The sequence below is a fragment of the Pyrus communis genome, chromosome 4 (assembly GCF_963583255.1).
Source record: "Pyrus communis chromosome 4, drPyrComm1.1, whole genome shotgun sequence".
NCBI classification, from domain to species: Eukaryota; Viridiplantae; Streptophyta; class Magnoliopsida; order Rosales; family Rosaceae; genus Pyrus; species Pyrus communis.
This window is the reverse complement of record NC_084806.1, coordinates 7028266-7046363: the sequence shown is the minus strand read 5'-3', so window position 1 is coordinate 7046363 and position 18098 is coordinate 7028266. Positions and strand designations below refer to the sequence as shown.

Here is an 18098-nt window from a genome sequence, read left to right as displayed (position 1 = left end):
ACTACGTACGATTGATTTTGAATAATCTGTGGGCTGCCCCGTCACCAAAGCATTAATTCTTTTAAAACGTAATCTTCAAATCTGTTGGCTTATGTCATTGCTTTCAAAGGATGAGATAATCATAAAAATTGTCTTTCATGAAGAACTTTCTTCCAAACTTCTTTTTTATGTGTTTTTAATAAGAGTGGTGTTGTTCACACATAATTTTTTACCTTTAACATATTTTTATTAATTTTTATTCATCAATTTTCTTCAATTCATTTGATTAGTCGGTCGAAAATTAAAAAACGTTTGAGAAGTAAATAGAGTGTGTATAGCACCACCCTTGAATAAAACATTTTTCCAAACTAGTTTAGAACTTACTATCTGTGCAGTCAAATGATCAACCACTAAACCTGTATTCAGCACCAAAACGCACAGCAGCATTGCGTGTGCTATTTACAATGGGCAAAACCATCCCCAGTTTACCACATTATACTCCTAAGTAATCACCGTAAAGACTTACATAATAAATTTCCGCAAGTATAGGAAAATCGAGTCCGGCAGACGGACAGCAAATGCTGGAAATTTTCAGACGGCTTGAGACTTTTGGCGCTTCAAGTACTGAAGAATTGGCTCCTTCACCTGTACAAAAGTTAAAAAGTCCCAAAGTGCAACATATTAAGGACCATAGCACTTTTTTACTAGCGTTTTGCTGGTCACAAAAACTACAGATTTCGAATCATACGCACCGTGCTTGTTTTCCTCGACCGCTTGTCTTGGCTTGACCTTCCACTGCAGATCACTCTGTCCCCATCGTCACAGTAATCAGTGTTGCCATTTGCTCTGCCATTATCATTTCCCGGCACGAAGCTCTCCCTTGAAGTCACTGGCTGCAGAATATCCAAACAAAATTTAAACTTAGTGTAAACAGTTAAGTTGGAGGAAGAGAAAAAATGACATGAAGTGAAGGGGTGGAGGATCTAAATTAATCGATGCACCTGAGCCCTGCTTGTGGGAGTGTTTGGATGCTCCTTTGTCTTTGAAGTAGTCTGCTCACTCCTCATTGGACTGTAATGAGGTCCGTTCGATTTTATTCTCATTCGTGTGAGATCTGATCCGATGGAGTGGAGGACGCCGCATGTGGATGTGTCCCTGATGTTGCTTCCTGTTAACAAAAGCAGTTCTTAGGCCTTAAAAATGCTTATTAAGAAAGTAACTAGAGACTTGAATTCATTTTAATGTACTGAAAGCACTTGAGGCTTTTACCCTTTGTATGGAAATCCAGATGATTGGACTTGTTATTTGGTTTGTTATTTGGTTCAGTGTTGTCCACATCCTGTGCATTGTAAGAAATCCAAGCAAATATGTAATAGAAGAGAAAAAAACTACGGAAATACTAAATTGATAAAAGATACCATTGCATCATTGTTCAGAGCTTTCTTCACTTCAGCCAGCTTTTTCTCGGTGATCTCAGAACGGATAACACGCTTCCCTGGTTTAGAAAACAAATGAAAATGGTAAGTTAGATATAATTTGATCATGCATAGTACCTAAATACAAGGATTTTAAACTGGATTAATCGCACACACCTAGCCTTCGGTTGTCTTTGGCTTCAAGAAAACCCTCTCGTGCCATTTTATCAATGAACTTGCGCACAGTAGTCTGATTCACCTCTCCACCGAGCTTGTTCTGAAGCTTTGTAGCCGCCACATACTGCATTGGAAGAGCATGATAAAGCGCCTGAGATAGACAAATAGAGTCAGGTTAAACAAAATGTGACAACTGAAACAGTCTTATGAATTAGAAGTAAATTTTCAAAAGTACAGTACTTGGGGATATTAAGAGATTTGAGGACTCTACAGAGAATAGAAAGTTTCGAGACAGGAAACACAATCACCTTCATGTACATGAGATCGTTAACCATTGGAGTTTTGGCAGCAACTGGTACTTGACCATCCATTTCTTCTTTCACCAAAGTGAACTTATAATCAGACTTCTGCATCGAGGAGAAAGAGTTTGACTCAAAAGCAATAAAATATGGCCTCAGAATTGAAACACAAAGGAGAAAACATAAGGCAAACCTTCGGCCTGTTGAAAGTGTAAGTGTCCCCTGCAGATTTCGATAGAACACCTTCTATGACAAGCTTGTCCATAATCTCTGTGATCCAGCCAAATAGGGTTGGAAAGTAGCAAATCTTGTTACCAAGTCTCACAAAATAAGTTAAACAAAACCAGCAGCCCTAAGGGCATTCTTCAGTTTACCTTCAATCAAAACCTGCAGCATATAAAAAGGGAGAGATGGAGTAAAAAAGTACAGTACAATATGCCAACAGAGCAAGGTTTCAACACAGTTTTTTCAGCAGTGACTTGAGAAGTTGAATTACTTACCACTGAGATGTCTGGGAAATTTGAGAGAACATCAGTAAGTTCAACAGTGTCAAGGTGGAGGCTACTGATCCAGTCTTTTATCCGAGCCAGTTGTTGTTCGTCTTGCACAGAATCCTGAGTATTATCTACACATCATAGAAAAAATCATTAGTTGAACTGTGCGGGAAAATCACAAAGGAAACTCGAAAATTAAAAGAAAAGGTAGTTTAGGAACTAAAGCCAAGAAATAGCTGTCATTCAGCACGGTTTTTAAGTTCAAACTAGTTTGTATCACTCTCACTGTGGTATCGAAATTGGTCTGCTAACTTAGTAAAGTGTAATTGCCTAATTACCTTCATCAACCATGCTGTTATCTTCCTGCGGTGCGCTGTTATCTTTCTGTAGTTGTTGCTTATCTGTCAAGAAAACCATTGTTTCTTTCGCTAACAAGTAACAACGCAGGCCAACAGATAATCAGGTGGGAATTACAATACAAAGCCAAACCATACAACAGATTCAGAACCCTCACCTACTGGAGCAACTATATAACGATCGTTTTGTGATTGGTTAAGCTGAAAGTAGTATGAAAACATATCATGTTTCATTTGTAAACTATTTTCTAAAGAAAATACTGACATTAATTAACACCATTAAGCTCATTGGAAGTTCTATATCCAAGGAAGATATAAAATATCACCTCACTGTCAGAATCAGATTCTGAATAATCATCCCCTTGCATAGAATCAGCTCCTAAGCTCACTTCATCATCTTGAATATCGTCATTTTCGTCCTCACAAGGATCAAGGATGCTCTTTACCTGTACACGTAATGAGAGAATCAAAGTTAAATCTGGAACGCAAATCATGAATTTGAATATCACACATTCAAAAAACATTCTCAATTCCCTACCTTCAGCGCTAATACAAGATGCTTGCTGTTTACATTCCCAACCTCCATTCTCAAAGGATTCTTGGCCCATGCATTACGAGCTTCTTCCTCAGAGCAGCTCCTGAAGAATGGAGGCTCATACTCCGCTGGCTGCAATGTGAAATAACTGTGTCGTCTTGTGGCAAACAAAGCATATTTGACAAAACGAGAAAGAAAGTAATCAAACAACACATGAAACTGAACGACTAGAAAGCAATTAAAAACGGTGTACCGTCACATCATCATAATACAGGAGCTTCATCAGTATTGTTCGCTGAAACAGAGAGATTCAAACATCTTTAAGTACCATACCAACACAGAAAAACTCTTCCAGGACATTGCAGAATGCATTAAAATTTGCAGGTAGCTCATCAGAAACTAAGGCGAATTATAGGTTTACCTCTTCAGGCATTTTATCAAGAGTTCTCATCAATTGAACCAATGTGCGAACCATTTTACAAGCAGAACTTCTGGAAATTAACATAGTTGCACCAATTCACAAATTTGCCAAACAGGATGGGAATACAATCTGGAACGAGTTTCGATCAAAGTTACCTCATCTGGTTGGGAGTAATTTCTGCTGTGGAGTTGCACTTGAATGTTCCACCCTCTTTCTTGTTCCCAGATCGACTTATATTCATCGAAACCTCCTGGCTTTCAGAATTTGAGTAACTAAAAGAAACTGAAGGTGAAGGTCAATAAGAACAAGTCAACTCTCTAAAACTGAGGAATTAGAACAAGTCAATTCTCCAAAACTGAGGCAAAATCAAAATTAGACTAAAAAATTCACACTCCAAAATCAACCAGCATTGAACCTAATCAAATTTAGAAAGGTGATTTAGATGACTAATTTCGTGAATGGCTTACAAGTGTATTCCTCAATCATTGGTCCTTCAACTGTTTCGCACACGCAGAATAAAAGTGTTTTCAGGTATTTCTTCTGCAATGCATCGTATACACCTGAAAATAACATAGAATTTTTAGCCAAACAATAACATAGAAATTTTAGCCAAACAAGGAATCGACAAAACCACATTCAAAAATTTCAAATTAATGATCGGCGAGTACAACGATCTATACCTTTCTCCATCCAATCAATAAGCCTGCGAGACTCGGCATCCATTGGCATTAGCTTTTTTATCTTCATCTCTGTCGAAGATTTCAAATTTTCAACAAAATCACAACCCGAATTTTGAACTAAACTACAACAAATTGTGATCATTAAACAAATTTACCTAAAGCAGGAACAGACTTATCGTTGAAGTACTTCTCCGGAAAGAGGCCTCTGATGTAACTGATATTGAATATAGCAATACGAAGCAGGTTCCTCGTCTGATCTCAGATCAAACGAAATTACTCAGAATCACTTCATACAAGTATCGAGAACTTCGTCGTCACAATCGTATAATAATTACGATCTATGAATTTAACGCGTTTCTTCAATCAAACTTAATCATGCTAAGACATAACACTACTAATATTCAAATACTAATCGTCAATTACTCGCCAAAAACTCGTATGATCTATATTTTGAAAATGCACAACTCTTCCATCATAAATATTTCAGAGTTTCGCAATATATCACATCAAATTTCACCGAGAGAAAGCCAAAGAGATTCAATCGAAGGTGAGAAAAAAATTAAATGAAATGAAAACCGATCAGATTTAGTAAACGAAAAGTATCAACTCTGAAATTCAGAAGAATCACTAACAACAACTTCAAATTATCGCTGCGATTGTTGTTAAATAGATGAGCGATTGTTGATTACCAGAAGAAGCGAGTCCTGCTCGGTGATCTCCGCTTCCTTCACCTTCTGTGCGACGACCTGAGGAAAACGAAGAAGTTGCAGTGAGATTCAGAGAGATTCAACAATCGGTACTAGCAGATTGACGAAGATCGTCGAGTATAAAGGAATTGCTCAGATAGCTGAGAAGCTCACCATTGTTGCAATTTTCTCAGAGAGAAAAATGACAGTCGGAAGTTAGAGAGAGAGAGAGAGAAGTAGCGAATGAGAGCTCTGGATTTGATTATGAGGAGCTTGCTAGCTGGACGAAAATTTGAATAGTTACAAATGGCGGGAGGCGGTGAAATATGAAAGTTACTCGAGAGTTGAGACGGTTCACGAATTGCAGAGCATGCGAAACGCGTCGAGTTGAGATAGAGAGTCGGTTGCTGTACACGTGTCCCAAAACGGAAATCGAAAAGTTTGTTACGGCCTCGGTTTTTTATTCCAGGAGCGGTGCACGGAGGCCGTGCCTGTATTAGTCGCTAATCACTATTCGTTAGTGATTAATCAGTTGCAATTTGATAACCAGCGCGCCAAATCGAACGGTAACACCTGATTAGCTGGCACTTAATTAGACATCAGCTCTTCATGCTCGTCTTGATTTAACTACTCCAAGAATTATGGGTAGATTCGTGTGTGACCCAAGGCTGCCTAAATTACTCATGTATAAATCACTTTCGAGGTTGCTCGAAAACGCCTTCGTTTTCTTTTTGCTTCTTAACTACTTTTATGTGTGAAATTGTGAACAAGCGTGAACTGAAATTAAAACATCATCGTAACTACTTTTGAAGATTACCTTTAAATTAATTTTTTCGAACAACTTTCTTACCAAGCAACTTAGCAAACTAAAAATTTTGAAAGGGCAGAAGCTGTACCAAATAATCAACCCCAAACGGGCATTTAATTTCCTTTCTTGTCAAATGAAAGAGTACGTAAATTCATAACTTCTTCCAACATTTTAACTCAGATGATTAAATCACAAAATTCTAAAAACCCAACTTTTTAGTGTCAAATTAAACTTATTATATGGTAATTACTATAGTTTTTTCTTCTTTTGCTACAACATTTCAAATAATGCAGAAAAGGATAAGACGCTGACCGGACTAGTGTAGCAAATGGAAGTTCTTCCTTCACTCATTGTAGATTTTTAGTAAATAGAGATCACCTTCTTTGTGGATGCGAATCACACAATCGGAGGTCGGGTATGACCGTATGAGACGCAGGTGACCACATATCCTTGCTCCATCTGCGTCTCATCCAAGATCACCGCCTCCGATTGATCCACCGATCCCCAAACCAACAACCCGGTACAAGTAGATCAGGCACCGGACCGGCATAAGTAAGGCAACTTCAGACCTGCGCTTTCAGCTGACTCAAGCATGTGAACATCATCTGGAGCTTCAAACTCATTCTCCTCACCATTTGGTCCCAACAGTTTCACTTAGTATACCGCCATTGCAGATACACAGAAAGAAGAAGATTTCACCCCAAACGCTTTAAAAATTGTTCGTCACATAACCAAGAGACGAACTGCGATTCTTAACAAAAGCTGAGCCTCTGCCTGATGATGCACTTGTTGTTGAGCATAATGTCAAAAGCCAGGCAGCTGATAAATTAACACTCGCCATCTGAACTCGGGTATTGCGTAGATTTTCCGAAAATAATCGGGTTTAAATGTGTTATATACAGCAAAACTGAAGTGGCACTTCGTAAATAAAAATTTAACAATCAATAAAAAGAGCAAACAGTCTTCCACTTCCTAACACTTTATAAGACCATTAAATTGGTAGGAAACTTATTTGTAAGCAAATTTTCTATCAAGAATTTTATGCGTCGTATTTGAGTCTTTGACCCATGTTACACCCCGATTGTATCCCCGTCTTTCTCAATGAAAGCACATAACTTCATAACAAACAGAACAGCGTTTCTGGTAGGAAAAAATCTAAACGTACAGGAAATACACCCTTTCAAACTGTGAAACTGGTTGTAGGCTCACCTTTCGAAGGGATCGCCTCTGTTTGAGCTAAAAGGATAAACAGCAGCAGCAATTTTCTCCCTAAGGTTGAATTTGCTTGCAATTAGTGGCCGAACATCTTCTACTCCGACCAGGCTCTCCAAAAAAGGAAGCAAGGAGAGTAACTCTTTATCAGAACGATCATCAAACCAGCTCTCGATTGGTATTCCATTGTCTACTTGGAACCCGAATGCCTGAAACAAAGCCAACGCACTCAAAAATGTTATATCTAGAAAAAAAACAAAGTTAATAAAATTGAATAAGGGACAAACATAATCCTAGGGGTTTCCTCCTGAGATTGGCATAAATTAAAGTTGTATTCGTGTTTCATATTTCATATTTCACTCGATGTCCCTGACAAAGAGATCCAATGAAGTCTGCGATCCCGTGTCGTAAATGTTCATTAAATGAAATCTGAGATATCCCGTTGACACTAATCCAAACATGCCTTGGCCGAAAGCTTAGAAAGGACTGACTAGATTTTGATTTCAGAGCAGGCAAGGGAACCGACTAATGATGTACATTACAAGCAACAACTGCAGAAAGATCGACCAGTAACTGGAAATATACAATGCTGATAAATTTCACCAAGACTAGAAGGAGCTTCTTTCAACTCACTTTTATTCATCACCATATTAGGCTTATCCCGAAACTCACTGATCCAAGAACAGACAAATACATTCCAAAAACTATGCCAAAATATTCTCCTAGAGACAATAAATTCAATAAATCACCTTCAAGGGCTTAGTGCACAGATAACTGCTAATGGCAGAGAAGGGAAGGTTGGAATAGCATACCTGTGGAGAGTTGTCAATTATGATAGTGTGTGCCAAATCACGACCAAGAACTGACAAATCTTTGAGGTAATTCCCCTCCACAAAAACACACGAATCCCGAAAAACACGATGGCGAAATATCTTCCTTTTTGGGTCCAGCACATTTAGAAGTTGCTCTGCATAAATACTTTGACTAGCTGTAAATATTATGATCTCAAAAAGACTGGACACTCTGTCCAAAAAATCTCTGAGATGAGGACGGCATCGGACATATACTGTGTGCTCTTGGAGGTTAAAATTAACAGGGAAAGTGAAGTCTGCATCATCGCAAGGTTCTAGCGTGGAGTGTACCAAAGTTTCTGCCAGATCAAAGTCAGTCTTAGCATGCAAGTCCAACCAATAGTTCAAACAAATCATCAACAAACGAGGGATGATAAATCAAGGACTAAATGTTGCATCATATTAAACAATACAGTGAGATAAAAATGCATGCCTATGTCCTAGAAAAAGACACATTTGGCACTCCTTACAAAGAAAAACAAATGCAAAAATTTGGACTATAATTTAAAATCAGATCTTCCATCAGACTAGAACCAGCAATGAGAAAATGCCCATGCACGGGTCCCCGTCCTACCATACAGCTACAATTATCATGCAATAAACAATTGAAATGAAGATAAATGGCACATGACTGAAACATTATCAACAAATGTTCTATTTGACTCTCATCATAAAGACGACAAAAGAAAAAATGCTAAAAGGAAGACACATCCAGATTATTTTGGCAGAAGAAAGCAGGCAAAGATCAAGCTCAATGCAATGAGATGTGTAGTTACCAATCGTTCCTAAGTTGATAAAAAAATGATACAACAGTTTGTCATTATTCTCACCATCCAAGTCCAAAACAAGACTAGTAGGAGGGCAACGCCGTGTCTGTTTAGGTAAAAGCATCGGCCGAAAAGTTGGAACAACTGCTGACAAGTCAGGTAAGTTCTTGATAAAGAAGTAAGGATCAAAGTCATCAACTTCCTCATTCTCGTCATCATCTGTGTATAAATCAGTTGACATGGGCTCCTGACCATGCTCATCCACACATTCCAACTTGGAATTTCTCATGGCAAGATATATGGCTGAGACTTCAGAAGAGATGATGGCTGGCTCCACAACTGCATTACAATGAGGATACACATTAATTGTGCCACATACCACATAGTGTTGTGCCTTCTATTTTGCTCATGCATTTTTGTTTCATTTCATTTGTATTACCAGGATATGTTATATTTACTGAAGAAAACGAGTTCTCACAGTAACTCCCTTTGCCTCTAACAATGGATTCGGAAGTCTCTTGAACAACATGACCATTCAGCACATCAACCCTTGAGTACATTATTTCACAATCTTGATGAAAATTGTGGTCTCCATTTCTAAATAAGTTAACAAAATCAACTAGGAAAAAGAGAACTGTAAGGTCACAACATTCCTAAGAAAACCACAAAACATTTTTATGAGATCTTTCTAACCATTAATAGAGAAGGAAAGAGAAACAATTACAAAATCATTGACGTGAAATACATATATAAAATATAAAAATGTTTGTTCATCTACCTCCATTATCAGATTCAACTTCGGCATGTTTAGATATTTGAAAGGCAGGAGAAAATATTGTTTCCGCTGTGCAATCAGCAGTTCCCTCTATACAATCCTGCAATTTGAGACATTTCTAAATACTGAATGCTCAGGCAATGTTCTGTTTCTTTTCTTTCTTTTTCTTTTTTTTTTTTTTTTTTTGGGGGGGGGGGGAGAGAGAGATAGGGAATAGGGTGGGAGCATAACACATAAAATGCCTTACACGACTTTATAAGGAAACTTAAATGAGCCGGCCATGGCATAGCTAGTTAATTACCTTAATCTCTATGCAATCATCACTCATAGCATCATGCCCCAAACAAGTGTCAGCAGTCTCATCACGCATCGAATCATAATTCAAATCCGAATTGGTTGCAGTAACAGCACCCCCGTTCTTTTTATGAGTGCCACCTGAAAGTTGCGGTAGGAAGATGACGTTTTAGAAACAGTAATTGGACATGTTCTACATAAGAATATAATCATAAAGATAAAATCTTGACGACAAACAAAACGAAGAGCAAAAGTTTCAAAATTGCCAATATTGATAACAGTATACTACCACCCTATACCAAAAGAAATTTGTCCAGGGGATGTCGACACTCAACACTTAGAAGTAAACGTGCACTAATATATTCCACGCAAGCACGAGGAACATTTCCCGAGGTTATTGTGCAACAAGTAAGAAGGTAACCTACCTATTCTTTGCTTCCTTGCTGAAGATGTAATTAGGTCTGCAACTTTCTTTTCCACAACTTGCACACTTTCATACGCTTTCCTCTGAGCTCTTGTGACCTTGGGGCTAGCATGCTCTCGCACAGCAGTTCTTCCAGAACTTCTTTTCTTCGTTTGCATTTTGACTTGAATTAAACAACTTAGCTTTGAGAAGCTGCAGGTGTGCCTACTTGACTTCAGAAGAAAGGATTCAAATTTCAGAAATCAGTTAAGCATCCTACATGCATAATAACATCCAATTTAAGAATCAATCATTCCATACGGGCGAATCAACTATTTCTAATTCAAACAAATCAAGATTTCAAAACTTGGGGTAAATGAAAAATGCAGCCTTTCTAAGTTTTGTACATTTAGTTGCAGCAATTGGTTCGGGAAAAATTCACCACGAACCGAAAAATCAATCAGTAGCTAGAGTACCCCCAAAACTATGCTGAATTAGTAGAAAATTATGCAATTACTAACAGTTCGAAGTAAAGATTAAACCCTAGAAACCCATTAACCAATATCACTGACTGAAGTCCAAAACATACCTAAATCAAATCAATTATCTCACTCCATTCATTTCTCACGAGCAAAATAACACAAATTTCCCCACAAACCCAACATGCAAAACATCAAAACCAAACAAACCCTAAAAATTCAGCTAAAAAAAATGCACCTCACAAAAACCAGAGCTACAAACTCCAGCTAAGCCAAAAACCAATTATTCTCACTCCACCATTTGTACCTGAGCTAAAATCAAACCGGAATACAAGACGCCGGAAGCTGCCGCCGCTATTCCTGTAACCAAACAGTAAACAAACAGCGAATCAGCAGAGAGAACGATTGCCGTCAGTGAAGCTTGAGCATTTGCGAAAACCCTAATTTTGCTCTGCTCGTTGAAAAGCAGGGGGTTTTGGATTTGGAAGGGTTTTCCCTCCAAGGGAAAAGAGAGGGAAAAGTCGGAAGGGATCGAATTTTTTATTTTGTCTGAACAGAGGGATGTGATGATAAATAACTTTCACCGAAATTTTCTCTGAATATTTTTGAAAAGGTTTGAAAATTTTTGATCGGTTGAGCAATTTCTTATGGAGGTGTACAGAGGAAGGTTTTGTACTCGCTGGTGTGGGTGTGGAGCGTACTCGCTTTTGGATGATTGACGCGTGGTGGGTTTTTCAGTTTCGACGGTGCAGATGGAGGTTGTTGGTTCGTTTTGGAATGCAATGAGGGATGTGAAGGTGGGAGAGATTGTTTTTTTCCTTTTCTTGCTGAAATTTCGATAAGGGAGACATATTGTTGCTAGGTATTTGTCTTAATTTCATTTACAAAGGTACGTCAATTTCCGGAATTTCTAAACTTTACCCTTGACTTTTGGATATTCCACCGTGGCCCTGTATTTCTATGATCTTTCAATTGGAATTTGGACACTATCTAACATCATTTAAAATTGTAACTCAGTTACTTAAAAACATTTTCATTTGAGATCTTATATTCGTTTTTCCCTACTTTGCACTTTGATAACCAAACAAAATATATTATCGTTGGACCAACTATTCATGAACACTAAAAGGATAATCTAACAATCTATAAACTCATACCTGGATCATTGATTTAAAATATTATTTTTAGTGCACTTAATGAAGGAAATGATACAAAATATGGTAATCGGGCAAAACGTGAGAGACGAAATCAAACCATAAGGACCAGAACCAGATGAAAAAGTCTAGGTAGGCATCAAACTTTAAAGTATACAAGCAAAAGTGTATGCGCAATGTTGCGGGTTTACAATTCTATATATACACACATACTTACAACTATGTTTCCAACTTTATTTACACATATATGTCCAACAATATTTACAATCCTATTTACGGGTTTACAACTTTATTTACACATATTTACAACTATGTTTTACATATACGTACAACATATTTACAATCCTATTTACATATATATACTAATTAGCAGAGAGCTTACCTCTACAGTTGTTGCCGATTTGAACAAATCAAGCTTCTGTAGTAGCCTTTCAGATCACAAAGCTGAGAGATTTAAGCGAATTGGTGAGAGTAGAGTGAGAAAGAAGCTAAGAAATTGAGTCGGTGAAGACACACGTGTCACCATCTTGTTCTCCATTTGACAGCAAATTGGTAAAGTTGAAACAACAACAAAGAAGCGGGTAAAAATGGAATCGCATTGTAGAATGAAAAGTGTTTCAGTCCATTTTCTCTTTTAGTATATATATAATATAATTTGTTATATTCATATCACATGATATTAGACTTAGACGGTTTAACCATCAATATTGGTTTGATTTTGTTGGATAACCCACGTTCTAATTGCGATAAGGACGAATTAATTGTTAATAAATGAATTAATAAGAGTTAAATATTCACAATGAACACTATAGTACATACATACATCCATAAAGTAAGAATGTTATGGAAAGAGTGAGGATCTTCGCCAGATCCTCTTTGTGAAGATTTCGGAGATCCTCAAATCGTTCATCATATATCGTACGGTCAGAAATTATTGTAAATTTTTTTATTTCAAATTCAATATAAATAGTACCTGACAAAAACTGATTGTACAATATACGATAAACAGATCTAATTGGAGGATTCGGCGAGGATCCTCTCTCTTATAAAAACTTAAGTCTAATATCGTACAACACATAAATTTAGTCTACTCCAACACCTAAATCACTCGCACTACAAGGAAAATAAATTGGAGCTGGCTTCGCTGCCCTCGCACTTCCCATACACTCCCATCCCCTTCTATTTGTGCGGTCACATTTAAATCACGTCAACATTTTATATTACTGTTGCTTTTTGTCTTATTATCTTTATAAAAAAAAATCAATATAAAATGTTAACGTGGCTTAACCGTGACCGCACAAAATAAGAGAGAATGAGAGTGTATGAGAAGTGAGAGGGCAGAGAAGCCAGCTCCCAATAAATTAGCTATCTTGTAGTTAAATTCCTAGCTCCACCCTTGACTCAAACTTAACCAAACACAACCATTTAACAATTATTAATTTAGTCGTAGTTTATAAACATTATAAAAGTTTATCAAATGATAATAGGTATCTGTATCAAAAATAAAGGATAATCATTATAAAAAAAAATTCACTTTCAATTTGGATCAGTTATGTATGAGAGTAAACTCTATGTTATAATAAGTTATGCTTTTTCTAGATCCCGTATTAAAGGAACTCACATCCATATGGCAAAAATTGTCAATAAATACAAAAATATGTAATGTCACAAACAAAGATGAACTAAAAGATGGGAACTATGATTTGCTTTCCAAAAATCTCATTATGCACTCCTAGCAAATGTATTTCTCTTTCTAAATATAGAAAGTTTGGAGTTAAAATAAGGATTTGAGGATGCTAATAACAATTCTCCTAATATATATATATATATATATAATATAATTGTTTGAGATTGTTTTATTTTTAAGAGTTGATACCATATCTTCGAGTTTATGAGTACGTAATACCTCTTCAACATGGACATCATCTTGGTGAAGCTATAACGTTTCTAGCTTCCCAAGCATGTTTACATAGAAGTATTAAAGAGAGCACTGCATGTATACATGCATCAAATTTTGAAGATCAGGTGTCATACCACTATTAAGCAATAACTTTCCTAAAGTTACAAATGACTTGTTTGAAAGCATTTTTAAATGACTAAAAGCAGTTTTACAGAAAGTAGTTTGAAACCAATCCCTACCACAAAATTGAAGTCAATTCTGAAAAAGCACTTTTAGTGCTTATTGCAAGAAACACATAACTGAGACTTCTTGCAGCAAACACTTCAAGTTCAAGTGCTTTTGGAACCCAAAAATATGTTCTCTAACAACGCTTTCAGTCATTTAAAAGTACTTTCCAAACGAGCACAAAATTTATTTGGTCCCAATATTATTAACTGTATAGAGGTTTAGAGTATATACATATCAATTGCGAGCAACTGAGCACAGATTGTATGTTTATGACCAATTGGCCAAAGGGAGAAGAAAGAATAATAAGTAAAGGTTTTAATACAATTAAGCCGTATTTATTTTGGGCGACTTGTTGGGAATTCAAAAGTTGGAGGACTGAACAATTGTGTTTTATAAAGTGCTTCGTTGAGAGAATCTTTTCGAAATTTTGAAAGTTGAACCTCATCTGCGAGGGCCACGGAAGCAGCCTCCACCCACCCTCAAATTAAATCGGTGTGTTTCCACGTGTTAACCACGACATGCAATGAAGGGCCCATCAAACGGTGACCCACTTTCATATTTGGGCTCTAGTTTAGAGTTAAGGCCCAAATCGGATTTAGTCACAATTTTTTTTCGTATTAATTTTGTGAACATGATCATGAAAGTTCTAAATAAAATGTTGACTTTTGGTTTATTTTAAGACTTGGTTAAAATACTTATATTCATTTCATATAATTAATATCTTAACGGTTTGATATGACCTCTTAATTTATATAAATTCACATGAATTATATAATGTAAACATTGTGTTCTCCCAATCGGGAAACCCACTTGTCCACCCCCCCTTCCCCAACACTTACGATTAATATATATTAGCCATACGAAATCGTAATAGGAACCGTTCATTCTTTTTATCATTGTCTAAAGATCATATATGTGAAAATAAACTGTTATTGATACTCCAAAAATCTCGTTTTACACTCCCACAAGTGTATTTTTCTTTCTAAGTATAGAAACTTTAAAGTGCAAAATAAGAATTTTGGAATGCCAATAACAATTTTTTATGTGAAAAAATCATTCAATTTGGAGATCTTATAATCATTCACATGCATCAAACAAATGAACAGTTCATCATGATAATGCTACTTACTAACAAAATTGTCGATTGGTTTGACAACAAATGAATAAAAAATCTCTAAATATTTATCCAAGTCGGCCTACCAAATTAGTTAACACACTAGGACCACCATATTACAGTGTTAGGTAGTATTTTGGGGACTGTAAAATGCACTCCCCTAAGATATAATAAAGTATTATTTGTTATTTTGCATGCAGATATTGATGAACTTTTTCTTCAATTATTGTTGTCTTTCTGTTCTGTTAATGCTCGAAAAACAACCCCACGTACGCACTCAAATGCTACAATACAATTGCAAGTAAGTGATCATTAGGTACTCCTAATCCTTGGTTAATTACAACTTAACAAAAGCCTTGTCGTAATTAATGAATATCCATGACTGTAATCTGTTCGACACAAATTATTAATTAGTTCCTTCTATGGAACGAACCAATATACTGATATAGCCAAGCAAGTATATATATATATATATATTTATTAAGAGTATAAGCCACTTGCTCCTTTACACTCAAACTTTACTGGTGTAATGCGCGCATGCGTGGATGATTGCCTTAGATATACATATCCTTAATTAGTTAGTTAATTCCTTACACATGAGCAGTGGAAATCAACTTGACGAATATAACTATGTTGAGTAAACTTCTGAAACACGTGACAGATCTAGGAAATATTATTTAGGAAATCAGTAAGAATAGTGCTTGTGGTGCGTAAATTTTTTTGGACAAATTAACATGTAAATTGGCATTTTACTAAGTCTTAGTAGGCCTAAGGTTGTTGGCAAATACGGGCCAACAATTTACGAGTGAGTATATCGATTGATGTCAATAGTTTTTGAGCGAAAATGCTGACATATACTAACGTATGCCGAGTGAGCCTCCGACAGATGACCATAGTAATGCATACAAAGGCATGAAAGTAGCAACTACCCAGCCTAGTGTCCATAGATGTAATTCATGGAGCAGTTGAAGGGCATCTTTCAAGGCCATCTTAGATTTTTAAAGGGTAGCAGCCAACTCTTTCACAGAGAATTTCTAAGCTTGAAAATATCAGCTGATCACCTACCTTGCCCCAAAGTGGATATGCCCCTACTTATGAGTTCAATAGCCTTATATAGCTTATTTACATTTATTGATGGATCAATAAGAGAGTATTTAAAGTATGGTTGTGGCATAGGGCAAGTTACTCGCACGGGGTGGAACCTCTGACATCGAGTCCCATCATCTTGTGATTAGTAAGCTGCCTCATATGATAGGCCTACTCAAGACCTTATCGGCGTTCTCACTGTCTAAAAATCATATAAAAAATAAGTCGTGGTGCTTAAGATCGCGGATAAGTACCTTGTGTTTCAAACCCTAAAAAGATAATGAGAAAGTAAGAAATATGTCATTATAACTCAAAACCACATTTGGGAACACCTTTAAACGTTGAACTAATTTAGCAATATCTACATGTAGAAGAAGCTTAACCAAAAAGAAAAATATATGAACTTCAACAGACATTACATGTATGGGGGGTCCCAATTGAACTTGTGGCGCATCAACATGGCAATTTCAAGTCATATATGCAATATATATGTGGGAAGCAAAGGTGAGTTAAAGTGATTTGCCTTTGGACAAAAGCTAAAGATTTGGATCTGAAAAAGCCTAAACTTTAGGACATGCCTTAAAATATCTTTGCCATTGTGTACAAGTTTAAGGTATATGGGTTGGTCCACATTAATATTCTCTTCATGATCCATCTCTATCCATCAACTAAATGCATACCACTTGGAAACGCCTAATGACTTGTTAGTTGTGATCAGCTAGTGGTTTTCAATCTTTAGTAATCAATCCGTACAAATTAAGCAGATTAAGGCTTGATTATTAGCAAAAATAGATGCCTTTGGGGCTAAGATTTGAGATACACACACACACACACACACACACACACACATATATATATATATATATATATATATTCTTTATAATTTTGTAAATTCCACTAGTAGTCTCCCTTGCACAACATTATTTCCATAATTAAATTCATAGGCATGATTTTAACTGATGTCGTAATTCTCAAGATTTTATAGAGGAGGTCCAACGATCAACTACTAATTGGTCACACGTTAATGTTATTCTCAACTTAATCATATGCTAACCAAACATGTGCATGATGTTTTTTATCACAAAAAACTTGAGCGCAATTAGAAAATTGAAACACTCGATATAAGTTATATTTTATTCTGTCATCTTTTCGACGAGAGACTTTTTACATTATTTTTATGCATGATTAATTAACAACATACATTTGTTTAATAATATTATTGAAAATCTCAATATACATATATATATATATATATATATATATATATATATAATGGCTTATTTTTAGCTACGTCTCCTTAAGCTCCATTTTGATCTTACTTTGCCCATGTAGCTCAAAAGTTATATTTTTACTCCATGAAACTCAAATTTCATTTCACTTTGATTTGTGAACTCTCTCTACTCCCTCAAACTTATAGGTCGCCTCCTGAAACATATGTGAGACCCAACAACCAATAAGACTATGCCACATGTGCAATAAATTTGATTATAAATCTCCATTATGAGTTAACATTCAACAATCATAGAATATTAAGTTTAAAAGAAATTGAAGAGTTGAAAAAGATAAAAAAGAAATTGATTAGCATGGTGCACCCAAATCAAAACCCACATAAGAAATTAACATATCTAAGGTACATGAAGCGAATTTTGAGTATTACATAGATGATTTTCAAGTTTCAGGAGGCAAAACGGGAACAAAATCAAGTTCCAGAGGGTGAAGTGGAACAAATTTTGAATTTCAGAAAGTAAATTGACAACTTTTAAGCTACAACGAGCAAAGTGAAATAAAAATCGAGTTCCAGAGACCATAGCTAAAAATAAGCCATATATAAATGTGAGAGTTCCATCCATGTCACCAGGTGCATGGTTTGTTTCCAATTGCAATTGATAAGGACAAGCAAAATGAGCACGTTCGGTAAATATATATGGTCTATGTTGTTGTGCAATATAATTAGTCACACCAAATTAAGAATGGGATGGTGCAGA

At 36.2% G+C, this 18098-nt stretch overlaps 2 protein-coding genes across 4 annotated transcripts; both read right to left on the bottom strand.

Annotated features, from left to right (window-relative positions):
- Window positions 1-379: 379 nt before the first annotated feature.
- Window positions 380-6519, bottom strand: LOC137732595 (meiosis-specific protein ASY1-like). The gene is made up of 22 exons (XM_068471909.1): window positions 6514-6519; window positions 5046-5102; window positions 4512-4608; window positions 4357-4425; window positions 4144-4236; window positions 3832-3958; window positions 3677-3746; window positions 3509-3550; window positions 3259-3387; window positions 3047-3166; window positions 2879-2921; window positions 2703-2765; window positions 2371-2495; window positions 2245-2257; window positions 2064-2140; window positions 1880-1978; window positions 1572-1722; window positions 1398-1474; window positions 1249-1318; window positions 981-1147; window positions 732-872; window positions 380-624 (listed from the first exon to the last, which is right to left on the bottom strand). Exons 1-22 carry the CDS (start codon window positions 6517-6519, stop codon window positions 571-573), a joined length of 1890 nt encoding a protein of 629 aa, XP_068328010.1. The 3' UTR covers window positions 380-570.
- Window positions 6520-6850: 331 nt separating this feature from the next.
- Window positions 6851-11264, bottom strand: LOC137731723 (uncharacterized). Of its 3 annotated transcripts, none has more exons than XM_068470915.1 (8): window positions 10939-11264; window positions 10175-10380; window positions 9757-9890; window positions 9459-9555; window positions 9120-9299; window positions 8744-9019; window positions 7875-8212; window positions 6851-7271 (listed from the first exon to the last, which is right to left on the bottom strand). In XM_068470915.1, exons 2-8 carry the CDS (start codon window positions 10329-10331, stop codon window positions 7056-7058), a joined length of 1398 nt encoding a protein of 465 aa, XP_068327016.1. In that variant the 5' UTR covers window positions 10332-10380; window positions 10939-11264; the 3' UTR covers window positions 6851-7055. The 3 variants fall into 3 exon arrangements, with proteins under 3 accessions (XP_068327016.1, XP_068327015.1, XP_068327017.1); XM_068470914.1 differs by having other exon boundaries at window positions 10175-10385; window positions 10939-11263; XM_068470916.1 differs by lacking the exon at window positions 9120-9299 and having other exon boundaries at window positions 10175-10385; window positions 10939-11261.
- Between the last annotated feature and the right edge of the window lie 6834 nt (window positions 11265-18098).